At 41.4% G+C, this 14,328-nt stretch overlaps 1 protein-coding gene across 1 annotated transcript; it reads right to left on the reverse strand.

The window, feature by feature from the left end:
• Nucleotides 1–385: 385 nt before the first annotated feature.
• LOC116053195 (zinc finger protein 729-like) lies at nucleotides 386–12,686 on the reverse strand. Its single transcript, XM_031304178.2, has 7 exons — nucleotides 11,955–12,686; nucleotides 10,621–10,997; nucleotides 10,197–10,266; nucleotides 7,846–9,431; nucleotides 5,164–5,503; nucleotides 3,249–3,311; nucleotides 386–2,301 (listed from the first exon to the last, which is right to left on the reverse strand). Exons 1-7 carry the CDS (start codon nucleotides 12,370–12,372, stop codon nucleotides 827–829), a joined length of 4,329 nt encoding a protein of 1,442 aa, XP_031160038.2. The 5' UTR covers nucleotides 12,373–12,686; the 3' UTR covers nucleotides 386–826.
• Nucleotides 12,687–14,328: the final 1,642 nt, after the last annotated feature.

The following is a 14,328-nucleotide window of genomic DNA, read 5'->3' on the forward strand; positions in this document are numbered from 1 at the left end:
ATGCAATAAATCAATTACTCGCATGATAAATAAAAATCAGCTCGATCATTTTTAAATGGAAATTATCGCGGCCGGAGAAAATTTCCATTTTATTTATTGTTTTTGATTATGTTTGGTTTTTATTCCAGTCTATTTTCTGTTAACAGAGACTGAGAGTCCATTTTATTTATTGTTTTTGCTTGTTTTGTTGGAGGATATTTAAAATGTCTTCCAGTTCCAGTGTTAAATATTCTTTAGAAGTAAAAGCTTAGTGATCTTTGAAAAGGTGTACCTGCATTATTATGCCATTATCATTATATTAGATGAAAATGGTCCCAGAACGACAATATTATACATTTCTGGGACAATTTATCGTCCAGCAAAATTTGTTATTGTGACAGGCCTAGCCACAGCCGCCCGCAAATCAATATAAGTACAAGTAACACCAATACAAGTACATCTAAGTAAGAAGTTTCTTGTTTTATTGGACCAAATTATTATAAATATTCTTTAGGAGGTATCAATTAGGGTATTCTAAGCTTAGTTTGAAGTGATTTCAATAGTGTATGTAGTAATATATAGTCCCTTACTACCCTCCAGTGGTCAAAAGAGGAACTACATCAACACAAAACATCAAGTCAGACATGAAAACATAGGAATACTTCCGTCAATTACTTTCAAAATAAACACAAGTGACTAAACTATAAAACAATCTTTCTTCAGATATCCAATACGTATCAGGACTGGGTGTTTTGTCCTGACAGGAAAAAACATTTACGAGTCTCCAAAGCTGAGACTACAACGAAATCACTGCTGCATTGTCATTATTATCACCAGGTGCTCAGTTTCAGGACGTAGAGAGTGTGTTCCCTAACACTTTCTGACGTTTCTCGGCACAATTGTGTTTCTTGAGCAGCCTTGAGTCTGAAAATCCGAGTCCGCAGCTGCTGCAAGAATACGGTCTCTCTCCTGTGTGGACCTGCATGTGAAACTTCACGTGTCCGAGCTGCCTGAACCTCACTCCACAAACTTCACACTCGTAGGGCTTCTCCCCCGTGTGGACCCGCAAGTGTCTGAGGTAGTTTGTGTAGATCCTGAAGGCCTTGCCGCACTGCTCGCATTTATGTGGTTTCTCTCCAGTGTGCTGCAGTTTGTGGGACTTGAGAGCCTGAAGGATGATGAACCTCTTCCCGCACACGTCACAACCGAACGGCCGTTCCCCCGAGTGGATTCGTTGATGGTAGTCGAACGTCACTTTGTAGAAAAAAGACCTCCCGCATGTGTCGCAGTGGTATTGCATCTGGCCTGTGTGAATGAGCTCGTGTCTTCTCAGCATACTCGCGCTGTCGAAACTCTTGCGGCAGGTCTTGCAGCTGAACGGCGTCACATCAACTATCGTTTTGTCCCGTCGATAGATAACTCTGCGGTTCCCTCGCTCTCGAGTTCGTCGTCGGATGACCTGCCCGTGTCTTTCATCGTGGGTTGCTTTCTGGTGTCTCTGCAGCTGGCAGTTGTAAAGAAAAGTCTTTCCACACAGGTCACACATGAACGACTTTGAGGCACCGTGAACGAGCATGTGGGCTTTCAGCCTGTTGTCCTGAATGAAACTCTTCCCGCAGACTTTACATTTGAACGGTTTTTCACCTGTGTGAATACGAATGTGTCTCTTCAGGTTTTGTTGCATGGTGAAGCCCCTTCCACACGTCTCACATGTAAACATTTTCCCTCTGTGAACCAACTGGTGCATCCTGAGCGACCTCCTCCTTATAAAAGCTTTGCCACACACCGTGCATTTGTAAGGATCTTCACCAGTATGAGTGCTTTTATGGCACTGCAGCGTGAACGCGTACCGGAAACTCTCCCCGCACTCGGAGCATTTGTGCGGCTTTTCAACACTGTGTACGACCTGGTGAGCCTGCAGGTTGGGTTTAGTTTTGAAGGCCTTCCCACAGGTGGAGCAGGTGAACGGCCTTGTGTCTGTGTGCGCGAGCTGGTGAGTCTTCAGTTGCATTTTTGTTTTGAACGTCTTCTCACAGAGCTGGCACTTGAACGTAGCGTACTTCTTCTCCTCGTGCCGCAGCAGGTGGTACTCAAAAGTCGCCGTGTTCCTGAATTTTCTCGGGCACTGGTCGCAGGCGAAAGGCCTCTGGTCTTTGTGAGTGTTCATGTGCTTCGTCAGATGAAACTGCCGGTTGAAGCTCTTGTTACACACATCACATACAAACAACTTCCCTTTCCTTGTGACTTCTGCTTCCTGTGTGCTTCGGCTGTCGGTGTTTTTGGATTCTGCCGTGTTTGTTGTGGTACAATCATCTGCCGTGTCTAGACAGGAGAGGAAAAGATAACAGTTATCACACAAGACTAATAGAGGCAAAGACTGGGATTGTTATGGTAAAAGGGAACATTTTAAGGACATAAATCATTATTTTACTTCTCATCAATTTCACATTAAAGGTCCCATGGCCTGAAAATGTCACTTTATGAGGTTTTTTAACATTAATATGAGTTCCCCCAGCCTGCTTATGGTCCCCCAGTGGCTAGAAATGGTGATAGGTGTAAACCGAGCCCTGGGTATCCTGCTCTGCCTTTGAGAAAATGAAAGCTCAGATGGGCCGATCTGGAATCTGCTCCTTATGAGGTCATAAGGAGGAAGGTTACCTCCCCTTTCTCTGCTTTGCCCACCCAGAGAATTTGGCCCACCCATGACAGAGAGACATCATGGCTTGCAAATGAGCGAAGCATGGCAGTTGGTCAAGGCCACACCCCCTCTCTCCTCCTCAATAGCTACAGACACAGAAATGGCACATACTAAGGAAAGCTCATTGTGGGACTGGCTCTAGTGGCTGTAATTCTGCTCCAAGGATGAATTTCGGGAAAGAGACTTCAGATACAGTATTAGGGGACCACTAAGGTCTATATAAAAGAGACTTCAGATACAGTATTAGGGGACCACTAAGGTCTATATAAAAGAGACTTCAGATACAGTATTAGGGGACCACTAAGGCCTATATAAAAACATCCAAAAAGCAGCATGTCATAGGACGTTAAAAATGTACATATTAACTGTGTATAGGTCTAAGACCCTGTTCATATATCTTAAAAATAAAAAATAAAATGTAGGCTATATATATATATAGCCTACTTTTTTTTTTTTTCTCCACATAGTCCCACACATTTTTCTCAAATAGCTTTACTATTTGTCTTATTCCCTGTGTATTAACGTGGATTACTTCGACATTCATTGTTTTTTTTGTTTTTTTAAATCTCACCTTGTTTACTGGCCGGTGAGGACTCAGCTTCAGAGTTCACCTCCTTTGTTTCCTCTCCACCATCTGAACAAGAAAGGAATAGTAAAGAATACAAACAAAGACACGTTAGTTAGTTAACTGAAGATACTGTAAATGTTCAGTTCCCAGTGATAATTATAATAATAATAAAAATATTATGCTGTCTGGGTCAAATTTCCAGACAGAAACAAAAACATATTTTCTGGTGCTGTGAACTCCTAATGCTCCATTGCTGCTTCCACAAGTGCCAATAACATCATTGTTTTCTATCAGATAATTAGTAATTAAACTCCCTTTGAATCAGTGTTGTGTAATGAGTTGTTATTCTGTGTTCCTTACGGAAAAATATATATACAATTTATTTAAGGACAACCTTAAATTTATTTGATACATTTTGGGATAACATTTCATCCAGTTGCTTAAAGGGGGTGTTTTAGAAAAAACGTTATTTAACTTTTTTATTATTATTTTGTTATTATTTTTTTATGTTTTGAGTGTTTTTACTTTTGTCGTTTATTTAGTGTTTTTGTTTATTATTATTATGGTGACTCCGATACCTTATGGAACTTTTTTTGTGTGTTTGCTGTTTTTTTTTAAAGAAAATTTAAAAAAAAAAAGGTGAAAAAAATTTTTTAAATTCCTTTTAATGATTTATTGCTTAAATTCACCATATCGTGGACACACTTTTCTGCATCTGTTGGTAATCATAAGGTATCTTTATTCGTTATTGTAGTTATTTATTCAGAAACAACCTAATTTAACTGAATCTGATAACAGGAAGTACTTCATGTGCAGGAGTAACCAACCAGGAGATATTTGTGCTTGGTCATCATGAAATGTTCAGTGCATTGCAGAAGTAGTGTTGAAAAGTTGTTTTGAGGAACTCACTTTCCCTCTTTGTGCGGTGTCTACACCTCATTTTTCCCAAAAGGAAATACAATAAGCTTTAAAAAAAAAGTATTTTGTGGTGGATTTATTTTTATGCGTGTAGGAATTTCTCCCATCTAGCGGTGAAATTGTTTTTGCATTCAAACGAATAGTGCTCTCTAAAGCCTTACTTTTCCAACTACGGTAGCCGTCATGTACCAAGAAGCTATGACAACATGTCTTCCAATAGAGCTTCATCAATTTTTTTTATTATTTTTATATTTTTTTAAATACAACATACAGAACAAATAAATGCACTAGAACAAGAAGCGCTGAGCTATCATTTCCTTGGTTGCAGTTGAGCCGGCTAGCCAAATTTTTGTCTGTCTCCCAAGCAGACGTAATTTAGAGTCATTAAGTAACAAAACAACCGGGATTTTACATCCTATCACATCAGATATTATTGATGTTTTTTTACTCCAGAACTCGTGCACCTGTTCACACTCCCAGACCATGTGCAGGAAAGTTCCAGTTTGTTCAAGTTGGCAGAACGTGCAATAGGGAGTAGGAATCGCTTCATCACTTTTTCGGCGACGAGGATTCCTTCTCCTGTGGCTCGGCATAAGTATGATCCTCCATTATGATCTAAAATGCAGTGCAGGCTTTCAAATTTGCCGGGGCGGTGACAAGCGCCTCTCACTGATCTCCTTCTCCGTTTCAGCTGGTTTCGGTCACGTGACGCTGGCTCTGAACGAAAACGCGTTGTGGATTAGCTAGACAGGTCGGCTAGTGCTTTATGTCCTTCTCAGCGATTACAGTTTTTCAAAATGGCGGAACGACATAGAAGCCTCCTTGGACTTGCCCGTCCAATGCAAATACAGATAATAAAAAATCTTCGCTTTCGAGGATAAGTCAGATCATTGGCAGAGGTCATTTTACACCAACGAGGACATATTTATGAATGAAGACATTGATTTTAGCTAATAAAATACTTAAAACACTACACAGTGTACCTTTAATAAAATCTTACCAGCATCATGTCCACTCTCCATCTCAGCAGCAGGCGCCGTTTCTGTGACTCCCTCTGGTAATGTATCTGTCTTTCTTTTTAACTTCCCAAAAGGCTTCAGGGTGTAGATCAACCCGCTCTGCTCAAACAGGACCGGGCAGCCGTTCAGGACATTTTCTCTCCACTTCCTGGCATTTTCAAAGTTTTCAGTCGTAGTCTTCAGCACGCTCTCCAGATGCCAAACTTTGATCTTCAGAGTATTGTTTTCGTTGTGCAGCATTGAGGACAGTTGAGAGAAAACGTCGCCGATCTTTCTCGTTGCCTCCCGAGTCAACATTTCCACAAGGCTGTCAAAATCTGGCTGTGAGGATTATAACAAAGCAGTCAGCACTTTTTGTTATAAGATGCACAATCTGTTAAAACTGAATTTAAATGTCCCTACAAAAAAGTTATATAAACAGGAGGTATAGTACAATCACACTATACAGTGAGTATTACCTATTAAGGGTTTCAACTGATGACCCACCATCATTCATTAATACAACTTCTCTAGTATAACTCAATGTCTCAAACTATTACATTATTAATAGAATTATGTTAAAATTACACATTCAATTGTTTATGTGTTTTATGTTTGTTTAATTAGGATCTAACCAAACCAAACCAGACTTTTTTTTAAGTCACAAGCGAAAAAAGTACTGATTTAATCTTTAATAATGAATTTCGCATTGGTTATCATGTTTTTAAATATAAAATCTTAAATGTAAAGTAACTAGGAGCTATAGCTGTCAGATTAACGTAGTGAAGTAAAAAGTAAAATACCGGTAATGTCCTCTGAAATGTTGTGAGATTGAAGTATTAAGTACCACTGGAATCAAGTCCAGTACCTCAGTATTTAAGTAAATATACTTAAATTACTTTCCACCACTGTCCAGGTGAGAAAAATGAAGCATGTCGAGATTTGCAGGTTAAATTTGGTGCTTTCAAAAGAGATGTGAGTGTTGTGGATACATTAAATGATTTATAATAAAATCACTGTTAATTATGTTTCGAATGATTAATGTCATCACTATTAGTATCATTAATTCGTATCACTCATGTTGCAGCTGGTAAAGGTGGGGCTAATTTCAACTAGATAGTTAACTAGCCTAATCTATAATAATATATTCATTTAGTTGATTACTGAATTTACAGCTGTATTTATATCAATCTACATATTTGTGAATATTTTTTTCTGTGACTTCATATTCAGAACACGCGAGCGTGAATATTTTCCGAGTGAAAAATTCAACACACAAGTCTGTGACTTTAAATTCAGCTGGTACGAATATTTTAATAGTGAAGATTTTAACATACAAGTTCAGATTTTTGTTCTACAAGTTCGTGTTCGACTTGTGTGTTCACATCGAGTCTACAAACTCTCGCATTTTGCACCATTTACCTTTATACAAGAACGTTACTTTCCCCCTCAGAACATGACATTTTTAGCTAGCTAACGTTACCGCTTGTGATGACAGTCCGCCATCTTTGCTGCGCTGTCCCTTTACTTGATTTTTTTCCGTCGGCTCAATCTCCCTCAGCTAGTGTTTCTGACCAACTCAACAAACTCTCTGGTGTCCGCAGCGTTACTATTTTACACCCATGGTTCTCGATGTTAACCGTTGACTCACCTCACGTCTTACATTTGGCGTCTTCGTGGATTGTTCTTTTGAATTTCCGACAACAAGAGCGGTCTTAATGACGGTCTCCATGATGGACTTTGTTTCGGAGTAAAACACTAACTTTTCTGACATTTCTACCTCCGCCGACTCTTACAACCGCGTTAATAAGAGAACGGCGAAAAATAACCATGAGAGTTAGCACCAGAGAATTTCTCATAAGGGACGATTTCTAATCCGTAGACGGGCTCTGGTTAGCGCCATCGATTCCGGAAATGAAAGTAGAATAAAGGTAAAGCTTTATTTCAAAATAAAACCCTTAAAAGTTGCTTCGATTGCAAATGTTCTTTAATTGCAATAACAAATGAAAACAAGTATATTTTCGGTGCCATAATACACAGAGCTCAAAAGTCATTTTACAGTTTCAAATTTTTGTTTGAAAATAATTACATCTTAATGGCATTGTATTGATTATTGTGAATTAACAAAACATAACATCATACAAATCTTTCCCAAAAAAAAAAAAAAAAAAATAGCTGAACACAGAAAAACAGATATTTAAATGCTGCTAACCTCTACTGCGAATACTCTGAGTAGAGCTGCGACTACTTTTCCTTTCAATTACTGTATTCATTACTTTTGATTAATCCCTTAACTCTAGCAAATTAAGAGCAGTAACAGGTGAGTTACACGAGCCCTACATTGTGTTAAAACTCCTAGTAAACCAACTGCCAAAACAAAAGCTATCAGTTTATAATATGAGGACAAACAAGCATCCTTTTGCCAGTGTGAAGAGCTCACAATTGTATTTTTAGTTTTTTTTTTTATTAAATAGATGATCCAATGATGATTAAATAGATCCAGACAATAAACTGGCTCTTTAATGGAGTGCATTGTACCCGCTCTCAACAACAGATTATTTAAATTAATTAAACTTTTAACACAAGTCATTTTGTTTCCCTTAATACAACAAACCACTTGTTTTATTTATGACTTCATCAGATTACACCGTGTTCTACCGTCCTGGTAGACATCCCATCACCTATGGCCCGTCACAGCTGTGCTTCCTGAGCTGCCTGGAATCAGAGAAGCCGCGGCCACACTGCTGGCACGAGTAGAGCTTCTGCCCCGTGTGGACCTGCATGTGGGACTTGAGCTGGTTTGACTGGTGGAACCTCCGGTGACAGTACACGCATTCAAACGGCTTCTCGCCCGTGTGGATCCGCAAGTGTCTGTAGAAGTTTCCGTCTGTTCTGAAGGCCTTGTCGCACTGGTCACATTTGTACGGTTTTTCGCCAGTGTGAATGCGCTTGTGCTGCTTCAGACTACCGGCGAGGAAAAATCTCTTCCCGCACACGTCACAAATATAGGGCTTCTCCCCCGCGTGGCTTCTCTGATGATAGCCGAAAGAGTACTTGTTATGGAACGCCCTCCCACATATGCCACAGTTGAACTCCTTTTGCTCACTGTGGCCTCTTTCGTGAAGTTTGAGGGAAGACGCGGCGCTGAAACCTCTCAGACATATTTTGCAGCTGTATGGTTTAACCAGCGAAGAGGTGTTGCACCTTCTAGGCTGGGAAGAGGTTTGTGTGCCGTCCGTTTCCTTGCTCCGGTGAGCATGCACGTACTTCTGGTGTATCCGCAGCCTGCAGTTGAAGAGGAAGGTCTTCCCGCAGAGATCACACATGAAAGGTTTCCTGGCGCCGTGGATGAGCATGTGGGACTTCAGCTTGTTGTTTTCCGAGAAGCTCTTGCCACACTCCTGGCAGGTGAACGGCTTCTCTCCTGTGTGAATGCGAAGGTGCCTCTTGAGATTGTTATTCAGGCTGAACCTCGCTCCGCATATGTGACAGGTGAACGGCTTCTCCCCAGTGTGGACTATGCTGTGTCTTTTCAGGGCAGTGCCGGTCCTGTACGGCTTGTTGCACACGGTGCATATGAACGGAGTGATGCCCGTGTGTTTCCTCTTATGCACGGTCAGGGAGTGGGCATATTTGAATGTCTCGTCGCACATTGTGCACTGGTATTTTTTCTGGTTGGAGTGAACTATCTGGTGGAAGCGGAGGGTGTCTTTACTCTTGAACTCCTTTCCACACGTTGCACAGCTGAACGGCCTCTCTTCCGAGTGTACGCTCATGTGGCATTTGAGCAGGACCGCCGTCTTGCAAGTCTTCTCACAAAGCGGGCACTTCAGCAGTTGCTTCGATTTCTGGTGGCGTACGAGGTGGTTTTCGAGAGACTGCTGGACTCTGAATGTCTTCCCACACTGGTCGCAGGCGAACGGCTTCGGTAGTTCCACCAGCTGGTGACGCTTGAGGTGATTCTGAAACGACTGCTCTCTTCGGTACGATCTTTTACACTTAGGACAGGAGAAGGGCATGGGGGCGTTCCTTTTCTCGTGACGCAAAAGGTGATTTTCCAAAGACTTCTTTTCAATGAAACTTCTGCCGCACTTCTCACAAGGAAAAGGCTCCTTGTGGACCTTCATGTGTTTCGTAAAGTCACCTTTCCAATAAAAACCAAGGTTACAACGCTCGCAGGAGAACCGCCTTGCCGTCTGGGACTCTTTTCTTTTTCTCCGCCCTCCGCCTGTCTTGATGCGTTTCTTTTGGGTGCTGTTGTCAGTGAAAACTGGAAATAGAGGGGAAAACATTCACAAAATTAGTAACTACTATTATTTGAAGATTTTATTTTAATAGTCACCTTTTTTCTCTAGAGAGGATTTCCTCCTCCACCTATTCAAGTTCCATCCTTTTAATGTCAGGCCGGCTACACGCTGGCTGCGTGGCGTGAGTGTGGCGTTTCTGTTGTGTGGCAGCTGCTTGGATTTTTGTCTTTACACGCCAGAAACGTGTCTGACGCGGCGCTGCTGCTGCTAGCCTTGTCTGTACACATGTATGTTTCCCATTGATAAAATTAAACACCATGTTAAACATAAATATAGACTGATTTGATTACAGCAAAGACAACGTCGGCAGTATTCACGGCAAAATAGGCTACAGAATATTTCGTTCTTTATTGACAGGTGCAATATTAGAAAATCGGTTTTTTTTTTTTTTTTTAAATTACATTTATATCAAAACCTAGAGACTTTCAAACATCAAAATGTCATTTATTAATATGTATTAGTGTCAAAATGACATATAAACATCTTTTCCTATTCTATTTTGCCTGGAAACGCTTCCAACACGCTTGCATGTCGCGTGAAAAATAGCCATTGGTCCTATTTCTAGCACGTACGTGTCACGCAGGCAGTGTGTGAGCTCTAACCTGTAAACATGGGAGCCGAAATATAAACGGACACGCCACGCAGCTGACACGCTCACGCCATGCAGCCAGTGTGTAGCCGGCCTTAGGGTCACATCCTGCGAGAAACAGTCCGAAATCTAATCATACCTTCTTCAGCTTTAGAAGTAGGTTTCCTGATCCTCTTCGGTCTCCCTGAAGGTGCCTCTACCACAGATGTCTGTGATGCATAAGAAAATAATTTAAGTTCAAATTTTAAAATGACATGCAGTCAACACCCCAACAGTGGCAGGTTTCCTAAGCATTACACTTCCTATTCATATAGAGACACTAGAACATCTGATCATAATTGTTGGCTCAGTCTGTTGCTTAAAGACAGCAACACTAATCGTATAGCATGTTTTCCCCTTAAAGTACATACTGTATCTCCACCAGAGTGGGACATAAGCACAAGCAATAGTTCAGGTTTGAGAGTTTTAAGATTCTCAAACCTGAACTTGCTTTCAGACAAATCAGAATCTACCAAGTTTAACCAACGAAAAAAAAAAAAGAACACAGCACAGAAACACCAAACCTTTTCCTGTGCAGAGTCGACATCGCTGGCGGAGCTGGAGTCTGGACTGGGGACGTCTTGCGGCGTCCACTCCGGCGAGGCTGCTGGTTTGAGAACGAGCTGCGTGGACCCAGTCGTCTCAGAGACGGCCGCCGACGGCGCAGGAGGCTGGTAGACGACTTGGCTGGCGCTCAGCAACAGAACCGTGGGAGCTGAGTGGCCTCTGCCCACGAACATCACCGGGGCTATCGCAGCCTCAGGGACAGCCACAGATCCAGCTGCGGAGCTGGGAACGGCTTCAGCGCTTCCTGATGAAACCGGAAGAGGGTTCGAGGTGGATTCCTTCGCAGCAACCAGAGGGGCAGCAGGACTGGTGGAGACCGACACAACCGGCGCTCCTGTGTTGTGTCAAAGACAGAAATCAACGTTGTTACATTAATCAATGTTCACCATCAGAGCTGTATAACGTGCAGATCACAAGAAACACTGGCTGTATCCATGAAGAAACTAATTTACTGTCACACACAGACAGAAATACACTGTATCTGAAAATATCAAAAGCATGTGTAGCACAATGAGGAAAGAAAATTACATCACTTTATTCTAATGCAGCCTTTAAAACCAGGAAAAGACCACACTTGTGCGTGGCATATCACGATATGCAATATCCAAACTTTAAAATGATATTTAGCCTCATACATGGATGTCGATATAATATCTAGGGCTGCACCATATGAAGAAAACGTCACATTGTGATTATTTTTGACGGATTGCGATATGATTCAAGACATTGGAGGGAATGATCAATTTTTTGGATCACCATTCTCATTTTCATTGAAACACAAATAAAAATGTACTATAGTCACGTAGTGTGATTTTTGCAAGAATCTGCACCAAACAAAGAATTCTTCCTTTAGTCTGTAGGATAGGATAGTGTAGACCGGGAGTTCTCTGCAGCCCCACAATACTTCATTCAGAATGGTTACACACGTATTTTGTCTTTAACAAATATTGCCCCAGCCCCCGCTGCGATTTGTATATTGTACTAGTCCATATTGCAATTTCGATAAAATTGCGATTAATTGTGCAGCCCTAATAATATCGATATATTACTCAGACATAGTGTGGGGCTAAAATGAAAAATCTGAATGTGTCTCAGTAATGGGTATTTCCACTACTTTCTAACATTTGTAGACTAATCAATTCATCCACAATTGACAAACATAGTTAGATACATTCCACCACTGAGCCCCACATCCTAACACGTCCTCGCAGCTGTGATGTTTTCAGAACTTCATCTGACTGACTGATGGGTTTTCATGTGGCCGTGAGAGTGACTGAAGACTGCCTCTCACCTATCAGTGAGCCGTCCTGCACCAGGATGTGGGTCGGGCCTCCTCGTGTCCTGTTGCTGCCTTCACTGATGCCCTGCAGCTCTTTCTCCAGCTGCTCCATCTCTCTGCCCAGCTGGACCACTCTGGCCTCCAGCTCCTGCTCGAGCTGCCCGGCTTTCCTATGCAGCACATCCTCCAGCTGCTCCACCTTGGCCCGCAGAGCCTCGTTCTCCTCAAACAGCTCCGAGGAGAACTCCGTGAACACCTTATGGATCTGAACCACCAGACACTTCTCTATCTCCTGGATTTCGCCGAGCTTCGCCTCTTCCCATTTGGTGTTTGGCGCCTCTTTCGCCCAGACATCTCTGAAAACAGAGACGGTTGCCTGGATGGCGACTTCCACGATCGCCGCCACTTCGCCGCCGAACCTCGCCTCCATTTTCCCCCAGGCAAATTAAAAACTCAGCCCGCTGTGTCCGTCAGGTCGCTGGGCATTTTACAAAGCTTAAAAAGTAACTTATATCACAGTGATTTGGACTTTAAACACAACAGACTTTCTTCCGTGAAAACGTAACGTTTGCTGTCCTTTATATGGCGGCCTGTGCGTTTCTCAAAATATTCCGTGCTGCACATCCGCTTCCGGTGTCACGTCTACATTTCAAAATAAAAGTCCCATACAGTGATGGAATTTTCTTCTCTGATTTAATGGCCGATCGCAAACCAACGTATATAGGTGCATACCGTCACCCACTGGACCGGATTGTGTAACATCAGGGCTTTACACGTTTACATACTTCCTACTACAGGTTATATTAAAGTAAAGAGAAAACTAAAAAGCTAATAAAAACTATATATTACAATCTAATCCTGTATCTTTAAGAACAATAAAGAGAGCCTTGCAGTATTCACTCATTGTGTCACATTCAGATATTTTACGTAAGTAAAAGTAACAATATTACAGTGTGAAATACTCTGTTACAAGTAAAAGTCCTGCATTCAAATCAAAGTATTAGCGCCAATATAAACTTAAATTACCAAAAGTACTCATTAGGCAGATGTGTATTATATTATTGGGTTATACTTTTTGATAATAACGTGTACATCATTGGTAAGGTGGAACTATTTTGAATTACTTGATATACTGCTGGGTAGCTTAATCCATTATATCATAATTGATTAGTTGGTTTATATTTTATACTAACGATGCAATTAGGCAATCCAAATAAACTTGACTTTAAATGATCACCCTTTTACATTCAGTGTGCTCACTTTGTTGCCCTCCTTGGAGCACGCAAAGGACCCCCTGCAGTACCACAGACCTCACTTATCTGCTTGACAAAAAGACACACAAACATTATCTTTCAATATCACAATCTGTATTTATCAATTCAAAGAAACGACTGTACAGAGCAAATGATTCGCAGTTGGTTCTGATCATTTTATACATTATTGGTTCATTCATTCACCCTTTTCTCATGATTGTGTTGCCCCGGTATGTTACAGTGATTGCATAGTGGAGGGATGGGACTTGAAGACATGCACAGCAGTACCATAATATAGACTATGTCATTCATGCAACCTCTTTGTCCTGTTGTGTTTGTGTGGAGGAGGTGTTATAAACATGGTTTATCAACAATCTCACTTCCACACAGACTCCAAAAGTTAAACATAACAAAGACAAGGGGCAGTTTTCCCAGCGTCACCATGGATAAACTTATTTTCTCGTTTGTTTTTACAGAAAATAATTATGATCACATACATTTGTACATCATCAGGTTGCTGTAGGCAGGCGTACAGAGAGGCAGACAGGCTGAGGGCAGATAGACAGTGGTGCTCTGGGGTCCTGGGAGGAGAGAAACTATGGCAGCAAATATGTTTGTTTGGGTGCATTTCCTGCAGAAAAGTGACTTCAAGTGAAAGAGGAGGTCATAAATAACTGTATCTGATGACCCTTGAATCGTCCTAATGTGGCAGAGGACGATTTTGTAAGAAAACCGGTGCATTTATAGATGTTAAACCTCCAATAAAAGATCCATGAGTCCACATAATCAGCCTCTCATTCCCCGTTAGTGACTTAACTCCACAAAACATCACAACTGAAGTTCTGAGGCCGGATTTGAGCTCAAGAGTCTTCCCTGATTGTCTTCAGAAACATATAAACAAATGCTGGATACAAAAATTATACTTAAGGTTGACTGTGTTCACTGTAGTCTGAGCCCTATTCAAAAATATTTTGTAGACGATATATTTCAGGCAGTGTGTGTACTAGATCGATTTTGACGGACGAATGATGAGCGTGATGAGAGCCGGCTGTGGCTGTAATGTGTATAAAGATATTTTAAACTAAATAACAACACATGCTGTATGTAGAATGTGACAGTGTGATTTTTTACAG

The sequence above is a fragment of the Sander lucioperca genome, chromosome 5 (assembly GCF_008315115.2).
Source record: "Sander lucioperca isolate FBNREF2018 chromosome 5, SLUC_FBN_1.2, whole genome shotgun sequence".
Taxonomy (NCBI): domain Eukaryota; kingdom Metazoa; phylum Chordata; class Actinopteri; order Perciformes; family Percidae; genus Sander; species Sander lucioperca.